The 22589-nt window shown below is 39.1% G+C and overlaps 1 protein-coding gene across 2 annotated transcripts in view; it reads left to right on the top strand.

Annotated features, from left to right (window-relative positions):
• The window catches only part of LOC148083832 (SLIT-ROBO Rho GTPase-activating protein 1-like), a 31975-nt gene that overhangs the window by 8069 nt on the left and 1317 nt on the right, over nucleotides 1-22589 (top strand). The window contains exons 2-22 of one of the 2 annotated variants that reach the window (XM_087787023.1): nucleotides 4052-4247; nucleotides 5575-5629; nucleotides 5690-5797; nucleotides 7946-8008; nucleotides 9492-9689; nucleotides 10114-10242; nucleotides 11836-12057; nucleotides 12124-12225; nucleotides 13577-13774; nucleotides 13846-13930; nucleotides 15166-15193; nucleotides 15289-15322; nucleotides 15407-15467; nucleotides 15709-15786; nucleotides 15852-15986; nucleotides 17917-18022; nucleotides 18292-18516; nucleotides 18922-19001; nucleotides 19254-19434; nucleotides 21734-21868; nucleotides 22003-22345. In XM_087787023.1, coding sequence (XP_087643149.1) covers nucleotides 4052-4247; nucleotides 5575-5629; nucleotides 5690-5797; nucleotides 7946-8008; nucleotides 9492-9689; nucleotides 10114-10242; nucleotides 11836-12057; nucleotides 12124-12225; nucleotides 13577-13774; nucleotides 13846-13930; nucleotides 15166-15193; nucleotides 15289-15322; nucleotides 15407-15467; nucleotides 15709-15786; nucleotides 15852-15986; nucleotides 17917-18022; nucleotides 18292-18516; nucleotides 18922-19001; nucleotides 19254-19434; nucleotides 21734-21868; nucleotides 22003-22345 — 2762 coding nt within the window. Of the gene's footprint in view, nucleotides 1-4051; nucleotides 4248-5574; nucleotides 5630-5689; nucleotides 5798-7945; nucleotides 8009-9491; nucleotides 9690-10113; nucleotides 10243-11835; nucleotides 12058-12123; nucleotides 12226-13576; nucleotides 13775-13845; nucleotides 13931-15165; nucleotides 15194-15288; nucleotides 15323-15406; nucleotides 15468-15708; nucleotides 15787-15851; nucleotides 15987-17916; nucleotides 18023-18291; nucleotides 18517-18921; nucleotides 19002-19253; nucleotides 19435-21733; nucleotides 21878-22002; nucleotides 22346-22589 lie in introns of both variants that reach the window. The other variant, XM_087787022.1, reaches the window with a different exon arrangement.

The following is a 22589-nucleotide window of genomic DNA, read 5'->3' as shown; positions in this document are numbered from 1 at the left end:
TATTATTTAAAAAAGATAAAATATGTAAATCTTAAAATGAAATATATTACAATTTTTTTCTCTCCAACTGAATAAACCTCACAATCATAATTCACATCTTGAAAATTATTTGGTTTCATATTGACAATAAATTCATTAATTTTGTTTTTTATTAGGATTAAATGTTACTGGGACATTGGTAACATAGAAATATATGTCCTGTGTTCAAGGAAATCAGAAAGCATCTTAATTGTGGTATTATATCTTATACATGGTACATACTACAATATACATAAAATACAGATACACATACACATACTATGATACAAATCATCTGTAAAGGTAGAAGACCGAAACATTTAAGATTATTTTTTGTGATTGATTATTTACTATTTTGGTTATTATCTTAAAAGAACACACACATATTTGCCAATTCATGGTTATTACTCTTCAAGTTTTTATTATCAATCATTTTCAATGCTTTATATTGTATTTATTATATTATTATTTGGTTTTTAATGTCCACAGTTTTCAATTCCAGGAGTTCTGAGTGTCTACCCGTCTACTAGCATCTTCTGTATCAAAACGTTGTTTCATCTGCAGAATCTCCTCGTGAAATACGTTATAAATAGTTGGATATTAGTGTAAAATTAATAATTTCATTAGCAACATCACGACACAGGGCCTCAACATTTTTGGGGTGTGAAAAAAAAAATGGATATTGAAAGATTTTATTGACTCACTTGTATCATGTTTTCTTGCATTTGACACGGTGTGAAACATGCTACTGTTGCCATAGTAACTCACATCCCATCAGAGCCCTAACACCAATTTAAACCAGTGATTAAACCTCTGACCGCGGGGACGTAAACTATTATTTTAGACCTGCATTCACACCTCACCGTTAATAGCAAACGGTATCACCGCGGAGGAGAGGCTGGACGATATGAACGTGAGGCACATCACACGGAGCCACATGAAAATGGCAGCCATTTTAAATTAACAACCGCAGAATCAACACGCCTACTGCTAAAAGTGTTTGACAGACTTGTGAGGATGCCGCACTTCCATAGATAGGCCGTCCGTATGCGACCATGTGGGAGCCAATTTGCCATCAACGTTTGTCAGGAACTGTTTCTTGAATCGTGATGCGTGCGTTTGTAAAAAAAAAAAAGGTCAAAGGGCTCGGAATCGCATCCCGGAAGACGGATACTGGGACGAATAGACATTTATGCGGCAGATCCGAGCCGTTGTCTTCACCTTCCTCATCACATGGTTCACGCAGAGTGTGGTTGCCAAGACAACAGGTAGTGGAGTGGATACGCTCCCCGAGGAATTGTGGAAGAGAGAGGTGGGGTGATCATTGTGCATTCTGTAGCCGCTCGCCTCCTCCTGCTGCTGCTGCTGCTGCAGATAGACGCAGCCCAGAACCGGCGGAGCGTGGAGCCGGCGACCATTGTGACTGAACGTGTGTGAGACAGAAATGTGCGCTGCCTTTTTTTCTTTTTTTTTCTTCTTCTTTTGGCCAGAGGATTAGGTCCAAGGTGACTCCTCGGAGGACGAGCGTCCTCCTCATAAATAATGAGGGATTAACGAGCCTGAGAGCTTAATGAAGTCGTTAAGACGAGCAATATTGGCCGTTCTCCTTTTTATCAATCAAACATTAGATGATTGGAATTGTTCTGTGCAAATGTATTTATTCAATTATTCAAATAACCCCCTTATTATGTAAAACATGACTCCGTTTTAATGGCTTTACTGACTAATACTGAACCTCCTGAAGCTCTTCAATGAAAATAAAAATAACTTTAGGATTTCTATATGCTATAAATATGTATTTACGGATTTTTGTGTTCGGTATTCAAATTAAGATCCATTGAATGTTTAGTGCAAAAGGTCTGGATGCGGAAGTCAGTTTTCATGTTATCAGAATTTTTTTTATTGTCATTGTTTGTGAGCGGACATGAACAAGGAATTTATTTTTGAACTATCATGCAACATTAAAGGTCAACTAATGTGAAAACCAAACTCTCCTGATTTTCAAATGTGTGCCTCCGAAGTGCAGTAAATCTCTCATCATGACCATGTTTTGAAGTTGTTACTTTATAAAGTTTTGCCCTGTCTGAAATCTCAGCGAATGAGAGGTTATGAGAGTGAAATCAAATATGACGTAACAATGCAGCCCTGCGAAGATTGCCCTGATTGTTTTCTTTATACATATATTTTGGAGGTGGATTGATGACGCTGCGTGACAAACGTTGAAGCATGACCAATCACAGCAGAGTGGGCGTGGTTATGGGAAACAAGATTTTAGCTTGAAAAAAAAAACATGTGCTTTCAGTGGGCGGGGCTTAGGTACATTTTCTAATGTCAATATTTTAATGAAAAGAGAGTTTAGTACAAACATACAAACTGATGAGTACAATAAAGTCCTACATCTATTTAAGACACACTGATATGCATTTAATCACATAAAATTAAAACCTAATTTAGAAGTTCTATATTCCTCATTATCATTAGGTCACAGAGATAATAAGAGATCATAAATGGGCGGGGCAACACAACCTTGACCGAGCAAATCGTTCGTTAAAATGGTTAAAGAATGAAAGTTATTGCTTAAATATATATATATATTTTTTTTATCGTTTATTTGTTGTGCTATATGAGCTAGAGTTGAATTATGGGAAACAGGAAGCAGATGGTGTGACCTTCAGTGAAGCAAGAGACAAAAATACAAACTATTTGTTGTACTATTACTTCTGCACCATTCGCTCAGAATTTAAAGTTATTTACTAAACTGTTTATTAGTTTGTGTTGCTGTCATTACTCACAACTTTCTCCATTTTCTTTTGTCTAACAAGGGAAATAAAAAAAGATAATCCAAAGTGAATAATTGTAATTTCCTGTCTTCGACGTCAGGTCTGTTTACTCATCCACATAAAAGTTCAAATGGCTTCCGCGACAGACACTCCAGAGAGCCATAACGTTTATAATAGTCCAACTGGAACCTGCTTTATAGGAACATCTTTGCAGAGATCAATTTGGCGGTTAAACTAATGCCAGCACTTAAAGGTGGGGAACTTTACGGCTGACAATCCAGTGCAGTCGATTGTTCAAATGCTCTAACGAGAAATAAAAAACGTTCGTCACATGTGGAACACACGGCACCAATTTCGTAGTCCAATCATTTCAACTACAATCTGCCTCTTTCTGACAACAGTCACCATCTTACACAGGGTTGTCAAACTCAAACGAAGGGCTGACAATTTCAAGCACTCTTGATCAGGGGATGAAATTGTTTTTATATTCACCAAAATTTCATTAAAAGTATCAGATTCCCATCAAATGTATTTTCTTTAACCTTATTTTCACCGTTATTGTCTCTTTACAATTGTTGAATTCCATATTGTCTAAGCTTAGCGACTGGCATCTTCAGAGGTCATTATATCAACACAAACCTTTATCCGTTTTTATTTACAACCATTGCAACAACACACAAAGTGACTTGGCGAGCCAGATTTGTGTGTTATTAAGGCTGGTTTTGGTCTTTACTGGGTATTTTCTTACCTTACTTCAGATGAAGGCGGCTAAGCAGCCCGGGGAGAGCCTGAAGAAAGCTATTTTCGAGATCACCCACCTCAGCTTAAAGCATAAGTTGCAGGATATGAAAGTTTTATGTTCTCAGTTGGATCCGAACCGCGGTCACACATCAACACATCTGGACTAACCACTGATATTAGACACAGTTTTAACACAAACTTATCATTATCATTCCATTCTTGACTTTTTTCTTGCATTTAAACGATTATTCCAGCTACAGTTCATGAATATTCTTTGTAATAATTTACATTTGTATTCTCAACATTGTTGTATTTATTACTTTTGCATATTAGGGTGTTCAATAGTTCAGCGTGCCTTCTGGCTGAATCTGCCAGTAAGGAGTGGAAACACACACGAGCTCCAGTAACACCTGCACATTTAAAGCTTGAATGACATGAGGCTCTTAATTAGAAATGTTTAATTAATATATTAAAAAAAAAGGTTAACCATGTCTTGTGTTGTGTTTTTTAAGATGTTCGGACCCAGTTGGTGGAGCAGCAGCGTTGCCTGGAGCAGCAGACAGAGATGCGCGTCCAGCTGCTCCAGGACCTGCAGGACTTCTTCAGGAAGAAGTCGGAGATTGAAACGGAATATTCTCGAAACCTGGAGAAGCTCGCCGAGAGGTTCATGGCCAAGACGCGCAGCACCAAGGATCATCAGCAATACAAGTGCGTACACAAACATCATGAATTGTGGATGAATTTCATGCCTCTGCGTCTCTACATGTTTTCAGAGGTGATGCAGGTTTTTCAGTTTTCATATTTAAAAAAATATCTTCTAGTCTCTATGCTATTTGTAATAAGCCTCTGGTGTTAAAAGTCATTAATGGAGAAATTAATACATATCGTTAGTTCAGTTTTAGCTTTTTTAGAATTTTGTTTTTAATATATCTTTATGCCATGTTCAACATGTGAGGAAAGTGTTTAATGAGAGAGTAAATTAACCATTTTGCTTTAAATATTCATTTCATTCTCTGCTGCCAGTTTTATTGCCTTTAAAATCCGTCCAAGCAAAATGGTTTACATAGTTTGTTTAGCTTATTGGACTGATATTTAGGGGGTCTAAGATAAACAGATTTTTGTTTGTTGACAGTTCTCTAATCACTTTTAAATAAGCAATGGTTCAAAACATCCACATTATGCAAGACAGGGTTTGTCAAATCAAATAAAGGGGACAAAATCCTCAAACCCCAGACTTAAAAGGAATATTTTAACAACTGCAACCTTTTTTTTTTACAAGAAAAATTGAAAAAACACATCTGTTGTAACAATAAACAAAAAAATAACAATTACATAAAAAAGAAATTAAGCGATTCTTCCTCGGCTTAGCTTTACATAAATAGGTGTAAACCAACTGACAAGTATGGATATTGAGTATTGTATTGTGTCCAAATACATTTTAGTATTGATACTATTTTTAGTTTCAATAATTTTGACCAACCTAGATTGCGATAGAATTGTTTATTCTCAGGGGATCAATACATCTTAATTACTTCTGTGTTTGTACTCCTCTATCAAACATTCACCATTTAAACTATTTTCCTTCAACATCATTTGTTCTGTTATTGGAAGTCTATATTTCATGACATTGATTATCAACACTGGAATCTTTAATGGTCATTTTGTCATTTGATTTGAGACACCCGTCTGGCTGGTCCCCCTAGCCATGAGTTTGAGATGATGTGATTCAAGACACATATCTAAAAAAAAAATATTCTTTCCTCCACAGACATGAATCCTTATAAATATATTTTTTATTGGGACCCAAGTATAGAATCTTAGATTCATTTATTTTCAAAACCCATAACAGAAATACACGAATAAAACACATTACATAAATGTATTTAAAAGTATTCAGAGTTTTTCTGTCAAAAATAAGAAATCAATCTGATAGAAATCTTTTTAGTTTGGTTGCTCATTTAGAGATTTACGTAATTTAGATTCTAAACTATCCAAAGGTGGAGTCATTGGTCATGTTTCCCCGTGTCTCCTGCAGAAAGGACCAGAACCTGCTCTCCCCCGTCAACTGCTGGTATCTGCTGCTGAATCAGGTCAGTTTCACTTCTGTCACGCTGGACGCGAACACTCCTGACATCCACTCGTACGCGCAGGTGAGGAGGGAGAGCAAGGACCACGCCACCCTGAGTGACCTCTACCTGAACAACGTCATCAGCCGTCTCACACACATCAGCGAGGACTCGGCCCGGCTGCTGAAGAGGGTGAGCCGCTCCATCCATCATCCTCGCTGATCATGTTGACCTTCATGTTGCTGGATCGACCTTTAGATGATAGGCAACACATTTCAACGGGGTACACATTTAGAGATGAATAGATATTGAACAGAAGTTCAGCTTTTCTTTATAATAATCATCATTTTATATTTTGTTTTATACTTTTAAAAGTAAAAGAAAATTCAACAAAACAGAAACATACATTTTGTGACAGATTTTCAGTGAAATGTATTTAAAATAATATTTGACTTTGTGTTTCCTTTTATGAACAAATGCCAAAATCCCTGCGCTGCCTGCTGGTTCACAGTTTTATGTCTCGATTAAAGTGACCTTGAACGCAGCGTCCGTCCTCTGAAAAAGCTGATTCATCAAATAACAGGATGTCGACATCTTCCTTTTAGTTTTAATGCTGTCGTAAACCAACATCAATCACTTTTTTTTTTAATAATCAGAGCCTGTGTGGCTTTATCTTTGTGTCTCTAATAGAAGCATGTCTGGCACCAGGAGGAGTTGAGATTTGTGCTTTCAGGCTTTAATAATTCAGCAATATGCTGACTGCATGATAATATAGTCTTATAAAAGTATTCACAGGGAGATCTATGTCAAATTGACAACCTTAAAAAGAAATCAAATAAATACAAACCTATGAGGAAAGTATCAAAGCATGTGCAAAAATAAGGAATATATTGCAACGATGATATGAATACTATAAACAGGTTTTGTCATCACCGGCTCAATACATAAAACCCTAGACATTGTTGGACTCGTTTTTTAAAGTTAATTTTTTTTTTTTAATTCACAATTGTCACTTAGAGGTGGAATATCTTTTAACCATTGTGTTATCTTTGGGTCAATGTGACCCATTGGCAACCAAGGGGATACCTCAAACACATTTGTTTTCGGGCCTCGGGTCACCTTGACCCAGCGATAACGCAACGGTTTAAGCATTAAGTTGCGGATATAATTGCCAAAAGTAGTTTGATCATGTCACTTCACTTGATTGATATAAAATAATGTAAAGAGTTGGACAGTAAATATCTGATTAAAAAGCTTTACACTTTAAACACTTGATCACAAAATATTTTAATAGTTTCAAGTTTCAATTCATCATGAGAGACGATACCCTTTAACAAAACGACTTGTTGAACTAGTTTTAATTTATTAACAAATAAAAGAAAATGATTAATTATGAACCTTTTGTCTGCAATTGGAGAGAAACATCATATTATCTTTCTTAAAGCTGACAAAGAGCCTCATTTGCTCTTGTGGTTTTAGGCGCTTTAATGGTTGCAGTCAATTATGGGACTTGTTTATGTATTAGGACCATTTTGTGGGCCTTATACAAGGAAGATATGTTATTTCAGTCGACTAATAAAATAAATAAGTACAGATTCAGAAATATAGTTTAGTTTTTTACACTTTTTTTCCCTCACAGTCTATTTTATTGAAGACGGACACACAGTTATATGAAAGTCTTATTTCAATGCAAACTAAGCCCTGGCTGTTCCTGTCGTCATGTCACAAACTGTTAGTCTCCTCTGATGAAGGAGCAGTTTTTCCGCTCGTGTCTTTCCCCAGATCCTGGTTGACTCTAATGAAAAGTAAAGTGGGTATTCCCCTGAGCTCGACTGCCTCGTAGTTACGCAAATTAAACACACACACACACACACACACACACACACACGCGCGTCGTCTCCCAGTTTAGCTCAGCACGTTCATTATTAATCTCTCTCTTCCACCTCGTCTTTTATTCATGTTAACTAAAGTGCAGCAGCCCGCCAGCAGCCAGAAACCAAACCGGCTTCTCCGGTTCTAACCCAAAATGTCCACTCAGGAAGAGGGAACTGTGGGAAGAGTGCGTGGCATCGTCGACCCTGTGGTCACTCTTCCTCTGCAGGGATTCATTAATGCCGCTGTCATTTAGCAGAAATGTAAAATTAATGAGCTGCTTCATAACTTCCTCTGACGGTCTCATGCACGAGACGGTCTCTGTAAGTGCCGGCGGCACATATCTGTCTTTTATTCATGAGTGTTGTTCATGTTTGCATTGAGCTGGGGTTTGATATCCGACTGATGTTTACGGATTTTCATCCTAACTGTGATGGTATTATTTTTTTTTTTCTCTTATTCTGCCAGAGCAAGGAGATCATCTTTCAGCTTCAGGAGGATCTGATGAAGCTTCTCAACGAGCTCTATACAGTGAGATAACACACACTTGTCAGAGAACTGTCACAAACACACACAAGAAAAATCACCATGTAACAAGCTTTTTATGAGGCAATCATTTCTATGTGTCATTTCATTTTCTATGTTGATCGTGCCTTTGGAGGAACTGGTGTTGTTATTGGTAGTTGTTTTGAATTTAACTTAAGTCTGGTTCTTTGTGTCATTTGAGTTTTTATTCATTTAAAATACCTTTGTTTTGTGTAGTCCATTTTCTGTTGACTTAAAGTCAATGTACACTGCCGACATTTTAGTCTAGTGTTTGTCAAGGACACTTGTATGTTAGTTGTTTTGTTGTTGTTCAATTGTTATGAACTAAAGAATACCGTACCTCTAGTCCAGAAACGGAAGTTAATTAATCGATCAAAGTTTATTGTCAATTCTACAATATTTGTTACACAGAGGATTGAAATAACGGTACTTAAAGACTCATAGTGCTACAAAGCAATAGTCATAAGGAGAAAAAACATGTGTTATAAAGTAAAGACATCAAAGACAAAAGATACACGTTTTGCATCAAGCAAGGTTTTTAAAAAGGATCAACTATGTTTGTTTAGACTAAATTTTTCTGTTTAATGAGCTCAGTTTTGGTTGTTACACAAATTAAATCATGTCTTATTAGTCATCAATTTCTTATAGTCAAATATAGTTGTCGCCTTCTAGTTATCACACAAAAACAATACACGTCTATCTCTCTCTGCACATGAGAAGTTATACATTTCAAATGAATAACTATGTCTGTTACAAGTATCTTGGGAGTTTTGCTCACGAGTGAGGGAAAGAGTTTCAGGTCCTCTGCAATGGTTGATCTTCCAAGATAGTTAGAATACCTATGTTGAGATCTTGACCCAAAAACAAGGAGTTTTAAAACAAGTAAAGGGTATAAAAGATCATCTACAAATGACAGAATATATGTAGGTTTGGTGGAGAAGTCGATGAAAGATGATGGAACAGTGTCTTTATGGTAAACAAAAGAGACGCTTGATGCTAAAATTACATAAATAAATGTAAAATTGCGTAAATCATAGTGTTAAGACTTCTGCTATAACTTCCTTTTACCTGATTATTTGTCATTTTGCACTTATCAGAGGCTGCTGAGCCCCACAAGTATTGTCCAGAATATTAACATAGGGCTGCATATGAGCTCATTAGCTTTCAATTGAGTTCACGCCAGAATGGATTACAGAGCGAGACGGTTGAGGGCGGCAGTTTCCTTCTCCCTACACTGGAAATGTGGTGCGAGTTTGACATTACAGCTCAGATCTGCAGAGAAGCTTGAAGGAGAAAACGTCAAGGTTTATTTCACGCTACTGGCTTCTAAAAGCATCTAAATAAGTGAACGGAGGAAATGAGATTAGAGTGGCCCAGACAACCTTGAGGAGTTAGAAAAAGACTCACCGCCGCACTTTCTGTTTCGTGCTCCATCCATGCCGCGCTATAATGGGCTGTTGTCGCCCAGGTGATGAAGACCTATCACATGTATCACGTGGAGACCATCAACGCCGAGGCCAAGCTGCGGGAGGCGGAGCGCCAGGAGGGCCGTGTGAAGGGCCTGTCCAGCTCCGGTGGAGTGGTGGAGCCCGTGTTCGGACTGAGGATAGAAGAACGCCACCAGAGGAGGAACGCCGCACGCAAAATGGAGAAGATGAGGGAAAAGGTAAATGGATTCATTTGAACCAAGAACACACAAACAAATGTTTCCAGTCTCTTGAACGTGATAGTTTACTGGTTAATTGTATATTTTCATTCTTTGAAAAAGTTAAGATAATGTTTGAAACTCGGCATCGTTCATCTTCCTGTCACATTCAAGACGGAGGAAAAGTGCATTTTCAGCAACACAGAAACAGGTTTGTGTGCAGAAGCACAAGCTCAGCAGTTTTCGCTCATAATCATCAGTCTTTGCATAATTTTCTACACACTCCTGAGACGCCGCCGGGGCTGAAGGTATCGGGTCGTCACTAACTTTACATTCCGTTTGTCTCGATGTTCTTTTTTTTACTGTAAATAATAATTATTCCGTCATCATAGCGGTGTGTCAGGATCATGAAGAGGTGATTAACCACACGTCTGTCTATGATCAGAGGAAGGCCAAATATTCCGAGAACAAACTGAAGACCCTAAAAGCCAGGAATGAGTACCTGCTCACCTTGGAGGCCACGAACGCCTCCGTGTTCAAGTACTACATCCACGACCTGCCCGACATCATAGACGTGAGTTTACCATATCTGATCTTACAAAAAAAAAATAGTTTTATGTTTTGCTGGGCCAAATAAAGTGTCCCGGTATCATCTCTTGTTAATCGACAGATTGGTCTCAGAAAGATGACATGAATATGTTAGCAGCTAGCCAGTTACTATGGCAACAATTTTCACATGATCGTGAGGATGGAGGCAAAGGAAACCACTTTACAAGTATTTTATTATTGTATTCATAGATTAAATTACTGAATAAAATGTGTTTCGCAGAATCTTGTTTACAAGTATTATTGGGAAGGCTTGGCTGCAGTGATTGTCGTTATGAGGCATCTCAGAATAGAAAACAACTCTTAAAGAAAGAACTTTAGTTGATATAAAATGTCAGATGAGGCGTGATGGAGGTGCTGTGTTGTTTTGGACGTCTGTGTGGCTCAATGACAAATGTTACAGTGAGGACAGATGATGATGATGATTTAAAATAGGTTAGATCTGAATCAAAATAAAGTACTAACTTGTAAAGCGTGGATGCAGACCTGACGAGGCATCAACAAAGTACTGGCAACAGAAAAGGAGGCTTAAATAAGGAAGTGACCAGCAGCAGGTGCTGACGGTCCAGGGTAATCACACCAGGTGGAGACAGTGAAGGACAATCAGAAAGAACGAGGGAAAAATACAGGCATGGTGCAGACACACAGGAAGGAGAATCTTGACCAAAATAAAACAGGAAGTGACAAAAAAAACTAAACGTCAACACAATTGACGACTCCTGTTTATGGCCCTTTGAAGTGTTTTTTTCTGACTCAATCATTATTAAATAATATGGTTTGAGCGCTGTCCTTGGTCCTAACTGTGCTGTGCTGGGCGGCTTCATGCACTTTAAATAGAGATGTCTCTCAATCCGCATACTTGCGTACTTAAACTTAGTATTTTTAGTGCATAAGTGCGTCTCAATTCTTAGTATGCAAAATGTAGTGCACCAAGCATACTTATTTGGCGTACTAAAACGCCCACCCGCCATCTTAGTGACGTTGAAGTTGTAATGGAAGTTCCGTCATATATATATATATAGATAGATGGATGGATGGATGGATGGATGGATGGATGGATGGATGGATGGATGGATGGATGGATGGATGGATAGATTTTATTAGGAAGATGACACGTCTTCGGTGCTGATACCAGCGTGAATATCTCGCGAATATTTAGTTTCTCATATTTCTCGATCCAAACTTGCATCACGTGCTGCCAGCAGGTATCGGAGATAGTGTTCTTACATCTGGTTACAATCATCGTTAAATTGTAGAAGAAGAAGAAGCTGTAACCATTTCCGGTTAGTGCGTAGCGGAAGTGTTTGATTTGAGTTAGTACGTACACTATCCTGATGCATACTAACCGCCTATGCACTTAGAAACTATGCGATTTGAGACACAGCACTGGTGTGTCTCCACACACAAACTGTAAATCAGTCCTCAGTACAGCACATAAATAATAGTCAGTGATATGAATAAAATTTTAAAAAAGCAAATTATTCCGGTGAGCCAAGTAATTGTGAGTGTTATTTCTGAGGAATATCTTTTAAAAAGGTAATTTTTGTCTTTTTTTTGTCAGTGCTGTGACCTAGGGTACCACTCCAGTCTCAGCCGGGCACTAAGGACCTACCTATCAGCCGAACTGAGCCTTGAAGCCTCCAGAAGGGCCGGTCTGGAGGTGCTGGATGGAGCAGTCGAAGGTCTGGACCCAGCCCGGGACAGGCAGCGCCTTCTAGGCATGTACCCCACTGCCTTTTGCCCCCCGCAGCGCTTCGGCTTCCAGGCCCACATGGGGGATGAAGTAAGTTGACACTCGAGTGCGTGACTTCGGTTGTCTCGAGGATGACGGTGGTCTCTCTCCTCTCAGGTGAACCAGATTGCCTCTCAGCAGCAGCTACAGGCGGAACTGACCCTCCGTCTGACCCAGCTCCAGACCCGCCTGGCTTCTCTGAGACTAGAGAATGAAGAGGTGAAGAAATAACTACCAGTTTGTGTAATGTTTGTTAAATGGTTGTATGTATTGATATGAAAAAAGTAAACGTGAGTTTCACTCCAAAAATATCCTTTATTATTACTGTAGCTAATGCTTTAAGTTTGCTAATGCTAATGCTGATGCTGATGCTGATGCTAATGCTAATGCTAATGCTGATGCTGATGCTGATGCTGATGCTGATGCTGATGCTGATGCTGATGCTAATATTGACTGAATACAAATAATCCTCCAGATTATTAGGCAAAGACAAATGTTTACCTTTGCTGTAGAAATTGTTGCTTGTTTACTTATCGTTTCAATTTTACTTCATCAAAATATGTTTGACAAATTATTAAGTACAAAGTTAAATAAGTTTCTTGTTACTGAGTAGAAAGAAGTCCAAATTAACAAAACAAAAATAAGTCTAGTGTGATAGAAAAAGTTTTAAAGTCAATTATTGGTCATTTATTTTTATAATGAATATGGAGTTGTGAGTCTAAGCATTTTTTATGGTCTACTTTAGTATGGACACAAGCAAATATTACAGAATAAATGTCATTTAAAGTGCAAAAAAAAGGTCAAAAAGTGTGCATCCACTTTATTACTAATCATTACAATGCACTGTAGGTGGAATAATGCTTGTATTTACATTTAACTATGCAAATAATGTCAACTTTGAATCTAAAATAAGAGCAATAAATCATTAATTTTCTATTTCCATTGCAAGTTCACATACGGGTGAAACCTATCCCTGCATGAATTCTAAGTTATTTTGAAGTGAGAAACATGTACATTATTTATAAGAAAGAAACATCAATATGGATAAGCCTTTATCTTTTTTAAATCCAATGTGGCTTCAAAGGAAATATTTTGGGTTGTTTTTGTTACCAAATAATTACTCAAGAGGAAGAATTGTTGTGTTTTTTATTCATCTTCTTCTCATTTTCTAGCTTAAGTAAATGTTTCCTGATTCCAAAGTTTGCCGATATTTATGCTAAAATATACAGTTTAAATGGGGCGCTAAAGCAGCAGCTGTATCTCTAAGAATAGACGGAGGCGCCTCGGTGTGGTGTCCTGATGGTGCTTGTGTTTGGGCTCAGAGGGCAACTGTTCACTCAGCCTGAAGGGCGTCAGAATGCTGAGGGGCCTGGATTAATGAGCTGCATCTGCATGTCTCAGCAACATCTACACACATCCTGGGTGTCGTACACAAACACAACACACCTCTATCTCTATCGCCGTCTTTGGCAAGGAGGAGAATTTAAACGTTTTATACGTAGAGGCAATTATAGGTTTAAAATCGACGCAATGCTAATTAAAGAGCTGAGCTAAAATGCTTGTGCTGCAGGTGAAGAAGACTTGGGGCGCCACGCTGACCACCCTGCAGGACATGACTGTGCTGGACGACTGCGACGTCTCCCACAGCTTCACCCACAGTCCGTCCTCTGAGTCGGTCAAGTCCAGCGTGTCCGACGGCTACCTGAACAAACCCAGCCTGGCCAAGAGGCGAGCCAACCAGCAGGAGACGGAGCTCTTCTACTTCACGGTGAGTGCTGCTCACAATCAGAACTTTGACTTATGAGATCACTTCTGACTTCTTTTTTTTTCATTTGACAGAAATTCCGAGAATATCTAGAGGGAAGCAACCTCATTTCCAAACTACAAGCCAAACATGATATACTGAAGAAAGCCTTAGCAGAAGGTGAGACAAACATGAATCCTAAATTAAGGATAATTAATTAAGAAGAATGTTTTCACGATTATTTGCATCATCGTTTTGTCTTTACATTTTTGCTATTAATTGTCATATTTTTCACATTTATAAACTATATTTAACACTATATTTTTTATCTAAATGTGTTGATGTTAATAAAAGTATATTATTAAAACTCGTTTTTATCAATGTATTGACTGTGTGTGCTGATTGATGAAACTGATTATTGTAATAAATACATTGAACTAAAGAAAACACATTTATTATCACTGTAGTCGTGTAGTTTTGGAAGACGCCACATGTTCTTTTAGTTAAAGGGGTGGTTAATTAAATTACCTTACATTAAATACGAGCCATCAGGCGTGAAGGAGAAGACAGAAAAAAATAATTGGAAAAATGTGGGGTTTTTTTCACATGCATGGGAACTTAGAACAAGGTTTAAATGTTGTTGTTTTTTTAATGGAAGACTTAAAACCAGCCTTCATAATGTTTCATAATTCTAAGCAACAGCGACCAATAGACCTTGGAGAAAGTGCTACCAAAATACTTTAGTAAGAAGGATGGAAATTGAAAACAAATTCTATAAGTAAGGCTATTACAAATTGTACTTGTATTAAAAGGAAAAATCATATTAAAGTATATATATATTTTTAAATATATGTTATAAAGAATGTATTTACTATACATAAGATAAGTATAATATAAATCACTTAATTCCAAAAGTCTTTATTTTCTATTTATTTCAAATTAAGTCCTGATAAACAGCAAATTATATCTTGTGTTGAAACAGTATTTATTAAATAAAAAAGGGTAGAAAATGTTCCAGGATAGTGTACAATTGATGTAGAATTGTTACATTTTCAAACATTTTCGACTCTAGTCAACCAAATGATCAACTGTATAGAATTATTATTATTATTATTAACTGATCAGACAATATGTTTTTTTGTTTTTTTTAAGGAGTAGAGAAAAAACATTAATTATTATTTCTGCGCCATATTCATCCTTTTCTATTTCACTGAAAATAATATTATTTCATGCGTAAATTTCTGTTTTATTTATTTATTACAAGTTTTACAAAATGCTGTTTTGATATCTGTCCTTTGATCATGTATGTGTGATATTAACATTGTGTGTGTCACCATTATTATGTGTATCAATACATACAGTAAATGTACGTACAATTTATTTAACATTTTACCTGAAATTTCCATTATTTTTAGGATACAAGTCTGAGTTGCTGACGACCAGGTCAGTCAATCTTCTGTGTTCCCTCAAAGTCCCCCCCCCACAGGTTTTAATCTTATCTGCTCCTAACAATTAACGTGTTCTTGTCTCCATCACAGTCGCGGGCGGAAGAACTCCCACAGCAAGCACCAGGTAGAGTTCTTCACTTCCTTATTTTTTTAAGGCCCGTATATTGTGGCAATAGTCATTGAGTCTATTTTCTCTGGTTGTTGTCAGGATTCAACTAAAGCCATACCTTTGCTGGTGGAGAGCTGCATCCGCTACATCAACCTACATGGTGAGTCCTCATCAACGGGATGAACCTGGTGCTGCTGCTTCAAATCCAGAACACCACTGCTGTTCCATTGTTGTATTGAAAATATTTCAAATGCTAAAAAAGGTATACTACAATTTGGTATAACAATCATAATATGGGTGTTAGGAAGCTGCTTAGCAGAGGTTTGCGCTCTCTGAGTGCTTTTTTTTACGTAACAATGCTAAATGAAGAACGGATTGTAAATGTTGGATGTTCCACTCAGGTCTCCAGCATCAAGGCATATTTCGGGTGTCAGGGTCTCAGGTGGAAGTGAATGACATCAAGAACTCTTTTGAGAGAGGTGAGAGGTCACTGATGGTGTAGAAAACAGGTGGATATTGAAGTGGATTCCTTCCTTTCGTCCAGGAAACGACCCACTGATCGACGAGGAAAGCAACCACGACATCAACTCTGTGGCCGGAGTGTTGAAACTCTACTTCCGAGGTTTGGTGACTCCTCTGTTCCCCACAGAGCGATTCAACGACCTCCTCTCCTGCGTCCGTGAGTGACCGTATCTGCTTCTTTTTTTTTTTTTTAATGAAAGTGGTCTCGCCTATAGACTTGAGAGATAGTGAGTAACCTGATCCATTAATGGGAGAAAAGCATGTTTTATGTTTGTAATTTTAGAACGTTAACTAGGTTACCAAGTTGGCATTTATCCATTATTCACAGATATTTTCTCACGTGTTTTTTCCTTCTTTTTTTTTTCTTCCCTCATCCGAATTTGATGTGAAATATTAAACATATAAAATGACAGACTGATAATATGGCCAATTCTTCTTCTTTGTTTCTTAAATCCTGCGATATGGCCAGTTTATTAGCTCAAATCATTAAGGATCTATAGCAGTGTGTGTTCACAACTCTGTCAACAAGGCTCAATTATAAAGCCAGACGTTGCCAGTCCGCAGCCCTCTTGAATGTCGGGTGAAACCTTTAAATGTTCACGACATTAATGACTTAATTTTGTTCCTTTTTTAGGCATTTTATTTGTAAATTCTAAAAAAAATGTTTTATTTCTTATTTTATGTTTTTTATGAAGCATATTAGTTTGATTATTACTGCATTTCCTCAATTCACCTTTTCATGAAAATAAATGCAAATCATATTGAGAATCTTAAACTAACAGGAAGTGATGTTTAAAAAAAAATGTATAACCATCCTTTAATCTTTGTTTTACTATATCTTGTCATTTACTATTTTCCTTTTATTATACCTTTTTTTATTGAGGCATAGGCTTTTCAGAGAGCGTTTGTTTGATTTGATTTGAATCACTAATACATGTTACATACTGCAACGTGTCGAGATCAATGTTTGACGAGCAATCCCAGCATGCATTGCACAAGACAGAGCAGATTACGACTCAGAGGGGTTTACATGTTGAGCCTGGGTTGATGCAGCTGCTGCTTCTTGTCAGCTCGTGATGACTTAATGAAGGTTAGGACCTAAACAGTATATGAAAGATTGTTTCCATCATATGACGATAGTTGAACGTCACTGTTTTATAGTCAATAAAAAGTCAAAAACAGCGAATCTGTCAGAAAATCATGATAAAAAGTCTTTTGAAATAATCTGTCATTTAAACACATTTGAGATACATAGTTGATATGTTTTGTCTTTTTAAATAAATGAGAACATATTAAATCTCATGTAATTGTGTGTAAAATATTATATACACATCTTAAGACATTTTTATTTGTTCAGGCTTTTCCTTGATTTTCTGGAACTCCTGTTGTGTTATCAGTTTTATCTTGACCTTTAAAGTATATACTTTGTTGAATATTGTTTTGATTGTTTAAGCGCTTTGTGACCCTGGTCTGGAAAAGCGCTATACAAATAAAAATGACTTACTTACTTAAAATCCAAATAGGAACATTAATAATAAGAATCATTGGTGTGATTGTAGTTTTTAGCAGACACTGATAATGAAGCCAACTTCAAATTTGGGGAGCAGATAATATCTCGCAGTCTTATGGATGAGCAAATGTCGTCTCAGCGGTGGAGTTGTGACAGAATTTTAAATGAGTTTTAATCATGGGAGTGTGAATTTGACTGACAGACGTTTCATCCAATCACCTGCCAATTATGTCTTGATCGTCTCTGCCCTTCCCTAAACTGTTTCCAAGGACATCTTCCCAGATGGCCTCATGTAACAAACCATCTGGTGTGTCAATGCAGACGAGCTAGACACGAGAAGAAGAGGAATCTGTGTCCTGGAACATTTTCCTCAATCTGTTAATCGCTGAAATGAGAAGCTGATATCTGCTGCAGCCTCGAGCCCACACACTCTCGTCCCTCCTTAACGTCTTTAAGTGTCTTTGTCTTCATGAAACTCATCCACTCCGCTGCAGAAATAAGCAGCTGTCTGGCTTCTTTTTTTTTTTACGTCTATGCCTCAGCCTCGGCCACTAACTGACGGATTCTCTCGCTGCAGGATTAGAAAACCTCTACGAGAGAGCTCAGTGCATCCGTAAGATTCTTCTGGGCGTCCAGAGGCCCACGTTGGTGGTGATGCGCTACCTGTTCGCCTTCCTCAACCAGTAAGTATGCTCTTCCACGCGACAATTGGTGTTTGTTCTGGTCGCTCCTCCCACGTGGAAACCGAGGAAAAGGCCACAAACCTCTCTGGTTTTAGAAGAGAGCACTCGACAAACGTGAAGTGTTCATTTTGTCTGGAGCCTCCTCTGCTAATATAGAAAGAGAGGCAGGAGGTGTGAACCCGAGTGTGAAGAGCTGCTGCTTCACTCAAATCCTTTGGAAAAAAAACAACATATATATATATATTTCTCTGACACTTTGCTTCCCACAGTCTCTCCCAGTACAGCGACGAGAACATGATGGATGCCGGGAACCTGGCCATCGTCTTCGGGCCCACCCTGCTGCCGACGCCCGACAACCTGGACCAGGTGGCGTGTCAGGCGCACGTGAACGAGGTCATCAAAACGGTCATCCTCAACCACGACAACATCTTCCCGGACACCAAGGAGATGCCGGGCCCCGTGTACGAGAAGTGCATGACCGGCGACCAGTACTGGTGAGGCACAAGTCCAACCTTTGAATGAAGACATTTATCTGGAGAAGAATAAACAGAGAGATCATTAAGATGAATTTAACCCTAAAAGAATGAATAGGAAAGTCAAAATCCGACTTTTCCTGTTGGGTAAATATATATTTAGTTTGGCCCTCGAACTTGGACTCCTAAATGATTTATTTTGGTCCTTGTGTGGTTAAGTTTGACACCCCTGATTTAAAATATAACGTAAAAACATGAATGTAAATCTGATTTCCTTACCTATTTATTTCGAGTAGGACATGGTTGCTATAGAAACTGACTCAACTGAGCCAACACTTACCGAAGTGTGTTGTATATGAAACGCTCTTTTGTTGCCTGATCCCCTATCGATTCATCCAACGTTCATCCTCACTGTCTCTTCTGCAGTGAGAGTCCGTTCAGCGAGCCCGGCGCGCTGGAGGAAACCGAGCCTGACGCCGGCACTGAGACCCAGACCAGCGATGAGGGTAGGCTCTTGACCCCTTTGACCTTCACACGGTCACCCAGTGGCTCCTCACATTGCTCCCATCCCTCTGCCTCCTGTCTGAAGGAAGTTGCTATGGCAACACAGCCATTTTTTTTTCTATCGGGCCACACCCCCCCCCCCCCCCTCTCTCTGCTGCTGCTGTCTCTGAATTAATAGGAAGGACCTTTCCATGCTCTGTGATTGACACGTGGAGGTTCTGGCCCGATTAACAGCTGTTGGTTGTCTTCCACAGAAGCCGAGGGGGTAGAGGCGGTGGCGAGGTTCGACTACGTCGGCCGGTCAGGTCGAGAGCTGTCGTTCAAGAAGGGAGCGTCCCTGCAGCTCTTCCAGCGGGCGTCACATGACTGGTGGGAGGGGCGGCTGAACGGGAACCACGGCCTGGTGCCTCACCAGTACGTGGTGATGAAAGACAGGCGAGTAGGATTCATTGGAGGTCCATGTCCTTTATTCACGGAGGTGTCTGGAGACTTTTTCTGCGCAAACTGTATAAATAAACCAACAGCACTGCAGCTCTAAGTGGATGCAAAGTTAAGCAAGTGTTGTGCAACTCAGCCACACTCCTCGCTGCTCGCTGAGCTGAGAGTGATGCAGTGCAAGTGCTCACGTCAGGCTATAAACACCAAACATTCTGTCACCTCCTGTTCGGAGTGAAGCAGTGACATGAAATGTGTGTTGATTTTAGATGTTGGATACATATTGCTTTACCTTATTGCAGTTGAGATCTGCACACATGTGAGCACAACATAGTTTCACAAATGGTGTCTGCACACCAAACACATCAGTGGTTAGTGCTGGGTATTAAACTTCAGGCGCCTCATGTACTAAGGTGTCGTACGTACAACAAAACTCGTGGACATACTTTTCCATGTCAAAGTCCATATGTATCAACAAGGAAAAGGTCAGACTTCCCGACATGTTTGTAGGTGGCGTATTTACTGCTCAGATGCATGTCAGCCTCACTCGTCACGTTGAGATGTTCACATCACAGTTACATTAACGATCAATATTGATCAATAATTAACACACACAAGTGTTTGTAGTTACACGAGTGGATATTCAATTATTCACAAACTTCATCATATGTTCTCATTCACCAAACTGATGATCTGTATTTATTAAGACAACATTAATAGTTTTATACTTTATATTTTAATTTGCTATTTTATGCTATTCAGAAAAAATGTAAAGAAATTAAGAGCTTGTTATTATAATATAACGAACAAAATGATCAGAGTCCGATCGAGTTTTTCTCGACGAGAGTCACAGACGTTCTTGTGAAACAACATCACGATCAAAGTGAAGCTGCAGAATGAAAGCTTTATTCTTGTTAAACTCCATTTTAGGATGTTTCAAATAAGCCCCTGATTGTCTCTGTAAATAAAGTATTCGCTTTAATAACCTTGAATGTAAAATATAAACATTTACCGCGGAGCACGTCTGCACTAAATGTATGTGATCCATATCATAAATGTTTAAACGAACGAATATAAACTGTTAATCCAGTTAAAATTCAGTGTTGTGTTGCTATAGTGACAGTGTGAGTGTTGTGTTGCTACAGTGACAGAAATGCTTTATGAGTACATCATGTCGAAAGTTGCTTCGTCTTTCAGTGCCAAGTCACCAAGAGTGATAAAAATTTGATTAAAAAGCTGATTTTTGATCTGAAAATTAATTTAGGATTCGTTTGTCACTTGTTAGCGGGAGTTTTTTTGCGCTGGAAATTATTTCCGATTTTTGGTTTTCAGTCAGAAAACAGCTTGGAGTGGAAAATTAACCAAAGATGTCCAATGCAATTTTCTTTTTGTTAGAATTTATCTCATAAAATTGTTATTGAATAAAGCATCGTCCAGAAACCACCATCGAAGAGAATGCATTAGTTCTGATATGGAAGCTTTAAGATGGATAATCTGCCTTATCATTGATGAAGACTTTGGACTTGTGAAGAGAATATAGAGGTTCTATCAAGTGTGAGAAGCTGTTGTGGTTAAATATAGCGACGGGGAGACCTAATGTGGAGTTGAGGCGCACAGGTCACAGCTTCAATGCTTTTTTTTTTGCTTCGTTTTGTAGTTTCACAAATTGAAAAAAACGGTTAAACCAATCAGTCCAGATTTAACATGGATGAACCTCACAAAACTGATATTTTAAGCTACATTTCTGATCCTCCTCACTGCATTTTTACTTTTTTGACAACTCTAGACCCACTTTCCTAGAACCAACTTGAGAGACAGCAGGAAGTCTTTCTCAACCTGTGCTTTATCCTGCATTTAATTTAATCTTAATGTGTCACCTTTTTAAGCATTTGAAATTGTATTGATAGCAATGAGCTAAATCAGACAGCAGGTGGCAGTAACTTAGCAAGAGAATATGCGGGAGAATAAAGAATTTAAAAAGATTTGTTAATGATGAATCGAAACATAAGAAAATAATGATAATATTGTTTCTTCGTTGTATCCAGCTGTCCGTCACGCCCGTGATATTGTTTCATATGTGGCTCATGTTTGTAAACCAGTGTGACAAACTGAAGTGAGTGATGGATGAGTTGGACTCTGGAGATCCGGGGCCACGCCTCATTGATTAGCAGACTTATTGGACTGAGGGAGTCTCTAACGTCCTGCTATTGATCAGTCAATCAGTGATTGGTGCGGGTTGTTAGTTCGGCTCCTTCTGCCGACGACCGATTAAACTCAATCGCTGTCTCGGCCATTTCAGGACCGACTCCATGTCGGACACGCTCAGTCAGAAGGCGGCCGACAGCGACGGAGGGAGCAGCAGCACGGACGACAAGAGGTCGAGGAGCGAGCTGAGCTCCCCGACTGACATCAGACCTCAAGAGACCTACAACAGGTCCGTCATGTAAGACCTCCTCTCTTATTAGAGACCCCCACTACTGATGCTCTCTTAATCCAGTGGATTTTAAAATGCTTCGCTGTTCTATCATCCATCCTTACAAAGAGTGTTTTCTGTCTCTCCCACCGAAGCCACAGGAGAAAGAGAACCGACGGTTTGTTCCGCCGTCCTCTGGGTCGCTCCCATGACAGCCACTGCCAGGGCAACAGTGGCGTCATGGAGCGAAGTTCTCCCCCGGTGACCGGCCACTTCAGTCCCAGGGACCTCCTGCTGGGGCGGAGTCAGGGCATGACCCCGCCCCTGGACAGCCCGGAGCGCCGCCGCAGATCCACGGCGGCGCTGAGCATGACTGTCAGCCGCCACGAGTCGCTACAAAGACCCTTCGACACCCCGATAAGACGCTCCAACAGTGGGCAGCACGGCTTCAGCGACTCCCACCGATCCAGAGCGCTGGACCCCGAAACACTGGCTCAGGTATAAACCATTCACATGTTTATTGTCTTCTTAGTTCGCTAACATGAAACAGTTAAATAAGTGTAACATATACAAGGTCACAGTGGTCCCTCGCCACCTAGGGGTCCTAAACTTTTACCCCACAACACAACTTAGTGGGAAACACTAATTACCTCATACATCTCAATCATGGTTCAAACAAACTAGGGAACTCCCATGATGCCTTTCCACACACTACTATACTCACTACTATAGTCACAGCTGA

This window comes from Callionymus lyra, chromosome 3 (genome assembly GCF_982586985.1).
Source record: "Callionymus lyra chromosome 3, fCalLyr1.hap1.1, whole genome shotgun sequence".
Taxonomy (NCBI): Eukaryota; Metazoa; Chordata; class Actinopteri; order Syngnathiformes; family Callionymidae; genus Callionymus; species Callionymus lyra.
Note: the sequence above shows the minus strand (reverse complement) of the source record. Positions and strands in the feature narration are given on the sequence as shown.